This window comes from Vitis riparia, chromosome 18, assembly GCF_004353265.1.
Source record: "Vitis riparia cultivar Riparia Gloire de Montpellier isolate 1030 chromosome 18, EGFV_Vit.rip_1.0, whole genome shotgun sequence".
In the NCBI taxonomy this organism is placed as follows: Eukaryota; Viridiplantae; Streptophyta; class Magnoliopsida; order Vitales; family Vitaceae; genus Vitis; species Vitis riparia.
This window is the reverse complement of record NC_048448.1, coordinates 11,067,161-11,081,426: the sequence shown is the minus strand read 5'-3', so window position 1 is coordinate 11,081,426 and position 14,266 is coordinate 11,067,161. Positions and strand designations below refer to the sequence as shown.

The window sequence follows — 14,266 nt, the reverse complement described above, 5'->3', positions numbered from 1 at the left end:
AATATTTTTTTAAATAAAATTAACATTGAAATTGAATCCCACAATTATTAATTTTAATAATTTTTTTAATTCACATATTTTTCTATTATTTTACTTACAAGAACTTCACGAAATTTGTATGTACAATCATATTTATTTATTTATTTTTCAAATTATCCCTTTTAATAATATTTAAAAATAATAATATTTTATTACAATAGACTCGACTTTATTATTATGATACCCACAATCAATATAATTAGTGATTTTAGTTACAAACTTACAACTACAATATTTAGCATCAACCTCTAAACAATTTACAATGAAACTCTGCTTGGCACAAAAAATCTCAATATTTGATCAAACCATCCAATATTTTATTGTTTACATGATTAATTTGAATTAGAACGTAACTATATATTTAATCAACATATTTATGTAATGGACCTATTTTTATAGGCTATATTAGTGCTTTCTTATCTATACTCATCTCACTTATTTACAGTTGCATCCATCATTATTTTATTTTATTAATTAGATTATATTTTTGGACAACCTATAATTTAATTTAATAATATTTCATTTTTAGAAAATTTATTAGATAAGATTCTCTTTTAAAAAAAACTTATCACAATTTAAGTTTTCATTTTTAAAATAAAAAAATAGATAAAATTTAAATAAATACAAAAAAATGGTTTCAAATTAATTTATTTTTCCTCAATCTAATTTTTAAAGAAAAAATAAAAATTCTTATTATTATTATTAAAAAAAAAAACTTGATTTAGATAAAGATTCTCTTTAAAAAAACCTATTATAATTTAAGATTATTTTTAATTTATTCAATAAAAAATAAATTTTGATAAAAGTCAAATAAATAAATAAAATGTTTTGAATTAATTTATTTTTTTAATCCAAAATTTAAAGAGGAATTTTTCTTTAATGTGTATTTAATTCTCATGATAATAATATATTATTATTTTAACTGTTGTTTTAATTTTTTTTTTAAATAATATTTATTTTTTTATTGATTTGTTATGAATGCTTATTTGTCAAAATAAATACTAAGAATTATTATTTATTTATTTTATATTTCTCATTGAAAAAAACCTTTTTTTACACCATTTCATTTCACATGGTTGCCTTTTGGAAATACTCATTCATATCCATTTATTCCATAGTAGCTTTTGTTACGTACCCATTTATATCGATTCATTTCCTTTATAAGACTTTTTATACATACCAATTTATATTAATTAATTATCTTTATATGCATTTACCCGTCCACGTGCTTTTCAATTCGTTCTATTTGTTTATCATTCAAATCATTTTTTCACTTCATCCAATTATCAAATTATTTTGTATTTTTCATTCAAATAAAAAAATAAAAACCTAAAAAACTTTATCCATTCCCTTCATTTTCCATGACAATCAATCAGTATCAATTTATTTTATATTTCCCCATTAATCAAAATAATAAAAAACCTAAAAATATCTAAAAAAATCTAATATTATATTAGTATAAGTATGTGAAATTGCAGCAGATGAATATTGTATTGGTATGTTAAATTATAGAAGATTATTATATCAATATGCTAGATTGATATGGAAGAATATTCTACCTTTTTCTTTTTAAGTTTTGTTAATTTTCCTTAATATTATTTTAATCATATAGATAAAATAAAAAGAAACACCATCATTAATTTTTATAAATATTTTCACAAGTGAAAATAATTAAAAATAAATAAATTTAATATCCAACGACATTCAAATATTAATAAAAATACAAAATTTAATACCAATTAACATTCATATTTTAATAAAATTATAAACACCTAAAACATATTTTATGTTTTTAAAAATAAAAAAATAATAGTAACTTATATATAAATATTATTAACTTAAAAAAAAAAATTACATAATTTCCCTTGTGCCAGATTTCATATTTTAAGGTTGATATGAGCTCAGGAAATGAAAGCGGAGAGCTGCCAAATGGCTAATATCTATTGGACTGGGGAAGACAACTGGAGAGGATCCGAAAGCGGAACCGCTTCTCATATTCCGAGAAGTCAAGGAAACAGGTAAAAACGAAAAACTAGCAGATCCGATCCGTTCGGATTCGATCCAATCCAATTCACCCACAGATCCCCTTCCAGCTTTGTTGCCTTTCATTGGATCCATACCGCCGAAACCCTAACTTTACGTTTGTTGGAGGTGAGCTGGCACTCCTAACCTATCAATTCGATTTTTCGAAATTTTTGTGTTAGGGTTAGACTTTACGGATCGATTTTCGCTTCTTTTTTTTTTTTTTTTTCCATATTTATACTCAAATGTAAGGTCTTTTGGGTAAAATTTTCGGTAAGCTTTTTGTTTCCAGTCATTTTTTATTTTTCTTCTAGTCATTCAGGTTATTTGAATTGTTCTTTTTTACTTTTGTTTTTTCATTATTTTTTATGATGAATGTTGATGTGAGTTCTGAGGGTTTTTATTTTCGTCATTAGGGTTGGTTATCTTCAACTTTAGTGCTCTGTTTAGTTGTTGAGAAAGTGTGAGCGATGGAAGAATTGAGACCTTCGTTGAACTTATTTATTTAAAATATTTGGTTGGAAAGCCTGAGGTCCAAATTATTATTCTTCAATTTTCTTACCCTTTCCAGGCTACCAAACGGAGGACAGGATTATTTATTTTGTTGCATTTGAGGCTTCAGCCTTTTGAATTGAGCTAGGCTTTGTTTGTTCAAATCTGCAGTAGAAGTAAGGCGTAGTTTTCATGGAGAGAGTTGAGGGTGATGCCGCCTCCGCGGTGGCCCCTCTTGCCAAGTGGAAAAATGACTTTTCGAGGGCATTTCAGCATTATTTGGATAAATCAACTCCTCATCCAGTCCATAGGTGGCTCGGAACTCTTGCTGTTGCAGCAATTTATGTCTTACGGGTTTACTATGTTCAAGGGTTCTACATTGTATCATATGGCCTTGGAATATATATCTTGAATCTGTTGATTGGGTTTCTGTCACCAAAGGTCGATCCAGAGCTTGAAGTCTTGGATGGAGCTTCATTACCAACAAAAGGCTCAGATGAATTTAAGCCTTTCATTCGCCGCCTCCCTGAGTTCAAGTTTTGGTAACTAGACTTTACTTCTGTAGAAACTTACATTGATTATTCATGGTTCTTCTTTTATTGCATTAACTTCCATTTAATTATTTGTTATAATCTGAAAGTGTCAATTTTGTAGCTTAGTTTCAACAATGTTGCAGATCTTTGCACAAGAATTCTATGCTTTGTGCTACTTGAAATGTGTTACTAACTTGTTGTGCTTTCATAATGGCTATATTTTCTCTTTTCTTCTTTTGCATTTACATTTTATCTTCCTTGCTGTTTCTTAACTTGCCATTGGATGCATGAGGAGAGCCACAGGAGAAGCCAATGTCTTAGATTGGCTGGAATATGATACTGATAAGAATGCATACTTGTAATTTATTTGGCTAACTGGCTCTTTGCTCGCTCCTGTGCAATTTATCAAGGAGTTTTTGTATGTGTACTATGAAATAAACTACTTGAATTACTCCCTGCATATGCACTTTGGCTTGATAAACGAATTTCTGAATTTAGTGGCCTATGGAGGTTTATGGGTTTTAAACTGCAATAGCATTAATGTGGGGATCCCTCTTTTGTTTATGTATATATATAGAGAGAGAGAGGAAATACCTGAGATTTCTCAAATCTTTGATCTCAAATTCATTGACCAATTTCTCTTTTAATTTCTGTATCTCCTCTAAGTCATCTCCCGTGACTGATATTGTCAACATAGACAAAAAGAATAGCCATCCTCTTTTAAGATGATTGTTTGATGAACAAAGTAGGGGCTCCCTTGCTTTGCTGGTATCCAAATTTGACAAGAGATTGAACAAATCCTTCAAATCATGCCCTTGAAGATTGTTTCCACCCATATAATGATTTTTTCAGCTTACATATCTTTCCATTGTTGAATTGTTCCTCAAAACTAGGAGGTAGATCTGTAGAGACCTCTTCTTCTATATTTTCATGCAAGAAAGCGTTCTTGGTATCAAATTGTTGAAGTGGCCAGTCTAGTTTGTGACAAGAGATAGTAGGATTTTGATAAAGTTCATCTTTGCAACAGGTGTAAAAGTTTCCTGATAGTCAATCCTGTAGGTTTGTGTACACCTGTTAAGCGCTTTCCACAACACCGTTAGCCTTATATTTGATGGTATACACCTACTTACATCCAATTGGGTGCTTCCCATTACGCAAATTAACTATGTCCCATGTGTCATTATTTTATTGAGTTTTCATTACTTCATTTATAGCTTCCTTCCACTTAGGATCAGCATGTACTTCTTGCATATTTTTGGGAACTGAACTCGAGATCAAATGAGTGGTGAAAACCTTATATTTTCTGTTTATCCTGTGATAAAACACAGCATTGGATAGTTTCTATATATATAAATCTTTTTTGCCTATCAAAAAGAAAAAAAAAAACACAAAATTGCACTGTGGATGCTGGGTACAATTCCTAACACCAGTTTGAATGATGATAGGAATGTCCAGGTCAGTATTAAACACTTGAGTGGTTTGGAAGGCCTAAAGAGAGTAGGATCAGGAGGAATAGAAGACATACCTTCTTCTAGAGTTGACGACTGATTGTGTATGGAGAGAGATTGGGCCTTGTTCTGACCTAGTTCCCAGGCGTTTTCTTGAGTAGAGAAGCAGCTCTGAATTACATTTGGCAGGTTGACGTATGACACCAATATCTCTCTGCAGCTCAACCCTTATTTCATTTTCTCCCTCTATTTTCTTATTTTCCCAAGTTGGCATTGGCAAAGGTACCCACCAAGCTTGAGATTGATCTTCCAATTGTCATTTCTTCCCCTGAGGATAAATTTTGTATTCATATAACTGTTTTTCAAAGAAATTAGCATCCACTGTAACAAACTTTTTTTTCAAGAAGGTTGGTGATAATATTTGTAGCCTTTTTGAGTTGGAGAGTACCTAAGAAAATACATTTAATGGCTTTAGGGTCAAGTTTAGATGGGTCTTTGCTTGGGATATGAATAAAAGCAGTACAGCCAAAAAACTTTTAGAGCCAGTGAGATTCAAGACATAATATATGAGAAAGATATTGTTCCAAGGTTCCAATAGGAGTTTTTGAGTCAAGGACTTTTGAAGGCATTCTATTTACTAAGTAGGTTGCCGCAAGGATAGCATCTCCCCCAAATTGTTTAGAATTATTCCTAGCAAACATAAGTGCCCAAGCTACCTTTAACAAATGCCTGTTCTTTTGTTCTGTCACCCCATTTTGTTGGGGAGTATTAATACAAGTAGGTTGATGAATAGTACCTTTTTGTGTGAAGAGCATGAAGATTCTCATTGAAATGCTCTCCTCTATATCAGATCTAATCTGCTTCACCTGTGCACAAAATTGATTTTAGGTCATTGTTTAAAAATATTTGAGAGTGGGAATGGTTTCAGATTTTTCCTTTAGTGGGTATACCCATGTAATCCTATTGAAGTCATAAATAAAACTAATAAACCATCATGCTTCAAAGGGACAAGTTATCCATGAGGGTCCCCAAACATCAGTATGAATACTAGAGAATGGACTTTCACCTTTTTATTACTTAAAGGATAGGGAACACAATGACTTTTTGCCGACTCACATACTTCACAATTGAGTTTAGAATGATTAAAATTGATGCTCAGTTTAGGATATAACTTTTGTAAGTGAAAGAAGCTTAGGTTTCCTAATATCTTATGCTTTAGCCAATATTCTTCTTCTGCAATTAAAAATGAAATGTTAAACTACAGTTATAACAAAGTATAAAAATCTTCCCACACCACTAGGCTAACTTAGTAGTTAAAAATGGAATGCTAAACTACTATTATAATAAATAAGTAAATTTAATTATCTTGTTGTTAAATTTCATTTAATTTGTTGAAAATATAAAAACTTTCGTGATAATTTTCTTAATGATTTTTTATATCTTTTCTATAATAATTAGATACAAGACAAATATAAACTTATAAACAAAAAAATACTATTCATGCATATTTTCTTTTTATATCATCGAATACATCCAAATTAAATAGATCATCATTTAGTACTAAATGTGTTTTCAACTTCCATGTTATTGTCTAATGTTTCCAATAAATAAAAGAACTATTTAAAGTATTATCTTCGAGTGATAGAAAATGGCATAATTTTTTTTTGATAAGTAATAGCTAATGCATAAATGGTCATGAAATTTTTTTAAAGCATCCTTATCTAATAAAAGACATGGTTCTATATAGTAGTGGAATTGGGTTGATTTGTTAGGCAAGTTTTGGAGTTGATGGCAGTTTTCTTCAATATGTTTTGATCTTTTTTGGTACTTATGAAATCATAATCACTTGCCCTTCTTTTGAGATTTTTTCTGAGTTTCAATAAGATGGGACTATTCTCTGGTTTATTACACATAATGTAATGAACTAATGAATCTCTACCTTGGTCATTATCACACATAATGTGATGAACTAATGCATCTCTATCTTCATTATAATTAGTTATTCATTTTGTTATTTTGTTTTGTTGGTTCAAGAGTTATATGATCCTATTTTCAAGTTCACACAAGTTCTTACAGCTTCAAAAGGAGATATTTCTATCAACTAAACATGAACTTATTCGTCTGAGCTCAGACAATTTAGGATCTCTTTCCGACAAAAAGCTCTCAAAACTTGTGTGGTTAGGGAGATTAATTGATGAAAAGGGTGTTAGCCCTACAAAGGGAAGGGGGGGAAGGATAGCTTCTGTTGTTGTTGATATGATTCATGTAAGATAATCTGTGCACAAAAATAAGCTGTTCCCTTTTTTTCATGGTTTCAGGTATTCCATTACCAAAGCTTTCTGTGTGGCCTTTCTGATGACCTTCTTTTCTGTATTCGACGTCCCTGTTTTCTGGCCCATACTACTCTGCTATTGGATTGTTCTATTTGTCCTCACCATGAAGCGACAAATCATGCACATGATTAAGTACAAATATGTCCCATTCAGCATTGGAAAGCAGGTAAGAACTTCAAAGCACAGTATATTTTGCCACTGAATCTGTGATTTACTGAGTGGGTTTGGTGGTTGTTTCATGAATTCTGCAAGTGAAATGTGTAACTTGTGTCTTTGGATTTTGACAGAGGTATACTGGGAAGAAGTCTGCTGCAAGTAGCAGGGGATTACCAAGGGACTGAAGCTTGGCCACATCACAACTTAGGGGAAAAGGAAGAAACTTGGGCCTTAATGATTTCATGCTTTCAGCCTTTTTTTGATGGAACATATAAACACACGTAAATGTTGAAGATTCTATTTTGCCATTGAATGTAATCTGCATGACGACTTTGGATTCTTACATTTCTAAATTACCTTTGATATGTTATTTTGTTTTATTCTATTGTATTTTTTGGGAACAAATCTTTTGGATGATCAGTAGGCATCTTATGGGTTGCTTTTTCTCTTGCCATTGACATACTTTAAAAAGATGGATGGTTCTTACTGTCTGGATTCAGTGGGCATGTGGAAGTGGAACAATCTGTCGCATTTCTACCACTTACACCCCCAGCTCTCAGACCTCAACCCTGTCGTGGGTATCCATTGATGGATTCATCTCTCTTGCCATCTATTACTAGCAACATAGCAGAAAGTGGTTATGGATGATCAATGGTCACAACCAAGTATGGAATAGATCAAACCGAGGGCCTGTGTGTCACCCTTCCAAGGAACGGTAAAAATAATATAGTAAAATAATATAATATATAATATTATATAATATATATAACATATATTTAAATAGAAACAAACTAAATTCTATTTCCGAATTCTAATTCATTTTTTATCCGAACGGATTTTCGGGATAAGGAATAAACAAGCCATAGATAAATCCAAGCGATGATTATATGTCATGCTTTCAAGATGCCAGAATTGTAGTGGATGTTCCAGATTGAAAGGCCTAATTTGAAATGTCATGCTTTCAAGATGCCAGAATTGTAGCGGATGTTCCCGATTGAAAGGCCTAATTTGAAATTATAAATTACTGTTCTTGATTCAAATTGAACAGGTGACACTCAACATAGCGGTCAATTTGCCATTCAGGCCAGTGAATTGATCTGTTCAAAGTTGGAAGAGGTAGAAGCAGTCAGAGCCATCAAAATAAATGGTTCTTTTATGACCAAGTGCTCGGGACCATCCGCTCGAGTAGAATAGCAAGCGAGGGATGTTTTTAAAGTTGTACTGTAACATGCGTTTTGACTAGGATGCGAGATGCCAGATGGAATCCTAATCATACACCTAATTGGTATAACAACTCTCCAACTACTGACCAGCAAAATTTACAAAACCCATATTCTTAAATATTGACTTGCTTATTGAAAGAAAAAGAAAATATCAAATTGGGCAGTGGTTCGAGTTTTATATTAACACGTCTCCCAAGCATGGCCAGCTAAGTTGTTTAATGTCTAACTCCTCTTCTGCATAAAAACCTCCAAACAAGCTTCCTTCTGAACACACTGCTTTATCAGATGAATGGGAGAACCTTCGTTCTCATATTCTGCTTCTGGGCTTTCCTTACAATCATTACTCCTACACTCGTTCACTTGTCCGCCTCTGCCAAACCCAACTTCGATTTCAAAGGTAAGTGATATAGAGATGAATATCCTTTTCCATAGCTTCTTTTTGGGTTGAAGTGTGATCCCGCTTTTTCATTATAGTGAATGGAACTTCTAACCCATTTGGTTCTATGGTTTTTTAGGTGAGGAAAGCGACGGATTGAAGGCTCGGAGAATGATGGGCTACTTAGATAAACATAGCAGAAGCACACCAGTAGCTCCGGCCCCGGCACCAGCTCCGGCCCCGGCACCATCACCAGCACCAGCACCAGCACCTGCGCCAGCGCCGGTGCTGGCACCAGAACTAGGGGATGGGGAAAATGCTTTCCTGGAAGGCCTTCCAACACAAAGACCAAGATTCAAGAGAGCATGAGGAGGTGTCAAGGCCATGCTTGTTTGCGAATTTATAAAAAAATATCCCCGGGATTTGTTGAAACCAATTCACTCAAGCAATATATGTAAAGAGGGGCTTAAGAAATGATTGAAAGATTGTAAATATGTCAACAGCTACAGAATACTTGCAGGAAAGATGAAATAAAAGGATACTAAAGGATGAGGTTCCTCTTCATTTGAGAAAGCGCTTAAGAAAATTTCTGTTCCATGTCAGTTCAAACCTTAAAGAGGCTTTTTAAAAGGGTCATATTATTATTGTTGTTGTTGTTGTTGTGTTGATGTTGTTGTTTTGTTAAAAAGAAATTTGCATCAGTAACCCCCAGATTCACCGGCCACCCACTGGGAGATAATCCTGTTTCAGATACCGTGGCCTGTACCAAAACCACGGCAGAAAATCCTTCTGGTTCTGGTTCATATTCCAACTCTGCTGTTCTGCTGATCAGAAACATAATTTAGGCTTCCTTCTACGGGTAGTTGTGGTGTGTAATTTCTATGTCATCATAATAACTGGTCATGAAATGATGAAATGCACTCTTATTGGCCAAGGAAGGGAGCTGGTACGTGCACTGGGTTAGGATTGGGGTGGGCTTCACCCGATTTGACACTCAAATACGTGTCTCTGTCGCTCCTTCTTAAAATGAACATTATTCAGGGCACATATTTTGATGTACATCGCCCCACAACCCATCCCCAACCTTAGTTTCAATGTGGGCAATACCCCCACAAGAATTTGAAGCTCTTGCACCTCAACATGCTCTCATTAGTACTGAAGAGGCCCAATATCCCTAACAGCGAAATCCTCCCAAAATCAACCACATATGTCCATTGGAATCATGAACCGAGAATGCAAAATGAACAACTTTGAGCAGTATTTGACATCAGGGATAGAGCTCAGCAGCCTCACCCTGGATGAGGGCTCTATCTCAAAGTTGGTTTGATCTCCCTTCACAAAAACAGAGTGCTGGATTGATAAAAAAAAAAATTGATTGGAATTGGGGCATCTACAGGAATGGGATAAAATTTATGTGGAGTACTTCTATTTTGAATTAGATAGAAGCATAATTATTTTTATATGGAGTACAAGAAAATGCAAATTTATGTGAACATTTAAAGAGAAAAATAGAAGATTTATGAATGCATCATAATGTAGAATGAATGGGCAGAGCAAACCAAATTAAAATTTTAATACACTCCAAAAGCATAACAATCCTCAAATTCGGAGACGTATCCAACCCTAAGGATCATAAATATATATGGTTTGCTCAAGGATGTTGTGAAAGATATTGGCTCAATATATGCGTTCATGAAAGCCAAAAGGAGGCATGATATGTTTGTGGTTAATGCATACTCCATGTTTGTAGTACCGATATTGTCTACATCTATGTCCTTTATGCTAAATTTGAAGTATATTTTTAATATTCATATTTCTTATCTGCACACATTATATTATTGTCATATATCATAATCTTTATCATGCATACATTGTTTTCTCGAGAAATTTGTTTTATTATTTTTAATATTTTTATGAATTTTAATCAAATTTCATCAATTGATTTTCAATAATTTAATAAATTTAATTACCAAATATTCTATCAATTTTCGAAATTTATTTCAATGAAAGAGAAAAGAAGGTGGATAGAAGCTTTTGTATTTATTTTACCATACGTATATTGCTTAGGAAATGGAAAAGGATTACATTAAGAGAGTCTGATACAAGTCATAGTTTCTCTGGACCTTCACTGAGGCCATTAATATGGAACCGCAGCAGCATCATATCATATCATATCATTGTGTGGAAGGAAAACGAGAGGCAAATTAATGATCCAAAAGACTCCTCAACCCACCTCTGCCATTAACTTCGTGATTATTTCTTAACTTCAATAATAAGAGAAGGGTTTGAATCTCTCAGACAAACGCACTGAGATATTCATCCACAGTGCAGTATTTGACGTCAGGATAAAGCTCAGAAGCTTCCACCCCGAAAGAGGGCTCTATCTCAAAGTTAGTTTGGTCTCCGTTCACAAAAACAGAGTGCTGGATCGATAAGAAAACATTAATTGGCATTGGGGCCTCTGCAAGAATGGGATAAAACATTAACCAGTCAGAACCACATTGCAAATTTGATGATGCGTTTTGATTATACTAGTATGCAAAATTTTCCGAAGGTTTTCATGCTGACCTTGAATGTCCTTCAGAACTTGCTCCTCTGGAACATAAACCTTTTCAAGGGTTTTGCCAATCTTACTCTCCCATAAGGAAACAAGCTCATTAAATGAGAGTGTGCTGTTGGGAGGTTTGATGTAGAGGATCTTGTTCAATGTCCTTGGGTCATCCACAGCTTTGATGGTGTAGGTTCCAATATCATCTTCCCTGTTAAAGCATGCTGTAGACACAAATGCAGAAGGGCAATTACGCATGGAAAAGAAAAGGAAACCGTTAATATTTCGTGTCACTGGGGCAATAGAAAAGCTGGGCTAAGCCAAATTTCCTTCTCAATATTAGGTATCCACAAGATACACCACTGCAAAAAGGTCCTGTTTGGTTCAACCATGATCAGGTTATATTAGAGGAGAACCCTTTTGAATGAGTTTGTTTTTTTTTTATTATTTTTTTTTCTGGGGAGTGTAAATTACCCTTTGGATTTCCGTCCCCTAATATGATGACTTTGTCTCTGGGAGGAGCAGAAACGCCTGGCTGGACCAATGTAGGGAGAAAATAGCCTGCAAAGCAGTTGGCCACTACAAAGGTGTAGGGAATCCCTTCAGCCTCGATGGCCCTGCGCATTTGAACCTTTGCTGCAAACGCGGATTTTGCTGGTTCAACCGCATTAACACGATCCACATCGTTTCCAAATTCTGAAGGTAAGAATCTCTGAATAATTTAAAACAATCATAAGACGACTTATAGAAGAATAATGGGCATGGTAACTGATGGCAGAGAGGGGGTGAAACCAACCTTAACATTCCCGGCTTCCTTGATGGCAGCAATGATCTTCACCTGGTCAGCTAACTGCATGAATCCTACTGTAGATATCACCACATCCACTTGCTTTATCGCCTTCACCAAGCTATCGTGGTCGTACAAGTCTCCCTGCTCACAATGATTCGCTCATGTTTGAATCTGTATAGGTTTCATATACAGTGAGAGAGAGAGTGAGAGACAACATACGTGGAGCAAGGTGACGCCGGAGTTCTTGAACTCCTGGATGAGTTTTCCCTTAACAGGATCGGCAACTGTGCTTTCTCTGACGAGAGCGAAGGTGGGATGGCCGGATTTTGCACTGGCTTGGACCACGAACTTTCCGATGTACCCTGTTCCTCCAATGATCAGAATCTTGCTTTTCTCGGCCATTGCAATTTTCTCGACGACAAACTTAGGCGTGTACGGAAGAATTGGGTGAGAGGGTAGAACTGTCTTTTGCAGCTAGGAATGCCGGGAGCGCCAATTTATAGAGACTAGGTGGGCTTGAAGTTACCAGAATATCCTCAAACTTAGGATGTGGTTTTCTTACATGTTATCAAAGCATGGAATAGAAAATGTGAATAAGAAAAATTGATTCTGCTTTCAAGTGTTTGGTTTGGGCCGTTAGGCTTTCAAAACAAGAATAGGAATAAAAAAAATTTGATTTGTTTGTCATTGGTTTAGCAACTCCCTTTCGCTTATTTTCGGTGAATCGAATTTATCAAATGGTCCTTGGAGACGCTGAAGATGGTAGGTTCTCGGATTCCCGTCTTCCTTCCGAGTTTAGGTATGCGAAAGTCAAAATGACGATCTACTGCGGTTGAAATTGGGATCAGCTAAAGGTTAAACTAGACTTTAATAGTGGACATGCCGGAAATTGACATTGGTTTGGGCTGGAAGAAAGAATGGAGCGTGACCCAGGGGCAGACGATCTGTCGCTGCTTGATCAGATATAAGTAGCGTCATTTCTTGTCTCCCATGATGCTACCGCCCAACTAAACCTTTGTAAATATATATTTCCCATCCTGTGTGTCTCGATCTCTAAAATTATATAACATTAAATGAATACACATACAAAAGATTTTATTTTAAGCATTGAGGCGTGATCCATTCAATGGATCACCTACTTTGATGGAAGGTTTAGTCTGGGGGTGGGCAGACGGAAAAAGTTAAAAGCAGAGAAAACCATGATTATTTTTTCTTAAAACATACGAAAAATTATTATGTTTGTAGACGAGAGAAGTTGGGAAAGAACGTATGAAAGAAGAAAGATGAAGATGGACCCTGGTGGGTCCACGATAAAGGGGATTGTTATCATGTCAAGGAATTATGACTTATGAGCCACTAGTCCCATAATGCCAACCCATTACAAATAGTTTTGGCCACTACCCACCCACCCTCAACGCAATCCTCAACTAATTTGAGGCATTTCAGGTTATGTCGTACCTAATATGAATCACTCCACCCTTGATTTTAGGGATTAATTGACATTTGGATGCAAAACCAAATCCACGCTTTCCTTCCATTCTTCAATTGCTTCACTATTATGGTATCGTTTGATCCTCTTCAAGCCTTAACCTCTCCCTCTTGAGTTCCTTTTCCTCCTACACTGCATCTCCAGTAAACTCAGTCATATGAGTCTCCGATGGTCATCAATGTTTGTACCAATATTCTCTTTCAAACACCAACTCTCACAACACAACCACACGAATTCCACAAAAATTGTCTAAAGGGGAAAACTATGCTTCATGGTGCTCACAGTTCACCAACCCTCTTTATGGGTTCCGGGAACGAACACTCTTGATCCCAAGCCTTTGGATGCGAGAAGATCGTTTAATCTAGCACGCCATTCGAGCCTTTGTTACAACTTCGGTTTTTCCGCTTGTATCAAGGTGCAATACTGCTTCTGAGGCTTGGAATAAATTGGAGATGACATGCTAATAAGTCACACACTTGCATACTCCGCCTTCTCGATGCTCTCACGAAAGTCAACAAAGCAGGAAAAAAAAAATTTAAATACCTTCACCAAAAATTTCTCCACATCCGCCAAAGTAAAATTTAAATATAAAAATAATAAAAATATCCTCTTCTCCATCCTTATCTATTCACCCAGAAATTGTAATCCTATATTTTTTTTTGTCTTTTTCCTTTTTTTGTCCATTTTGTTGTTGTTGTTGGTTTATTTATTTATTTTTTCTTACCAAAAAAGGAAAAAAGAAATGTTGAGAGAGTGATAGTCACAGCGGCCTGCCCTGACCGAATGCGAACAAACAATAGATGGTGATAATCAATTC

General features: G+C 34.8%; 3 protein-coding genes across 4 annotated transcripts; 2 read left to right on the top strand and 1 right to left on the bottom strand.

The window, feature by feature from the left end:
• Positions 1-1,976: 1,976 nt before the first annotated feature.
• On the top strand, positions 1,977-7,477 carry LOC117907885 (protein RER1B-like). Of its 2 annotated transcripts, none has more exons than XM_034821557.1 (4): positions 1,977-2,190; positions 2,725-3,095; positions 6,853-7,033; positions 7,155-7,477. In XM_034821557.1, the coding sequence occupies exons 2-4, from the start codon at positions 2,746-2,748 to the stop codon at positions 7,206-7,208; spliced, it is 585 nt and encodes a 194-aa protein (XP_034677448.1). In that variant the 5' UTR covers positions 1,977-2,190; positions 2,725-2,745; the 3' UTR covers positions 7,209-7,477. The 2 variants fall into 2 exon arrangements, with proteins under 2 accessions (XP_034677448.1, XP_034677449.1); XM_034821558.1 differs by lacking the exon at positions 1,977-2,190 and adding an exon at positions 2,265-2,334.
• A 441-nt stretch (positions 7,478-7,918) lies between these two features.
• LOC117907496 (cyclin-dependent kinase inhibitor 1C-like) lies at positions 7,919-9,271 on the top strand. Its single transcript, XM_034821045.1, has 2 exons — positions 7,919-8,643; positions 8,762-9,271. Exons 1-2 carry the CDS (start codon positions 8,532-8,534, stop codon positions 8,989-8,991), a joined length of 342 nt encoding a protein of 113 aa, XP_034676936.1. The 5' UTR covers positions 7,919-8,531; the 3' UTR covers positions 8,992-9,271.
• A 1,372-nt stretch (positions 9,272-10,643) lies between these two features.
• Positions 10,644-12,750, bottom strand: LOC117906125 (phenylcoumaran benzylic ether reductase TP7-like). Its single transcript, XM_034819083.1, has 5 exons — positions 12,180-12,750; positions 11,967-12,101; positions 11,645-11,882; positions 11,191-11,394; positions 10,644-11,083 (listed from the first exon to the last, which is right to left on the bottom strand). The coding sequence occupies exons 1-5, from the start codon at positions 12,360-12,362 to the stop codon at positions 10,917-10,919; spliced, it is 927 nt and encodes a 308-aa protein (XP_034674974.1). The 5' UTR covers positions 12,363-12,750; the 3' UTR covers positions 10,644-10,916.
• Positions 12,751-14,266: the final 1,516 nt, after the last annotated feature.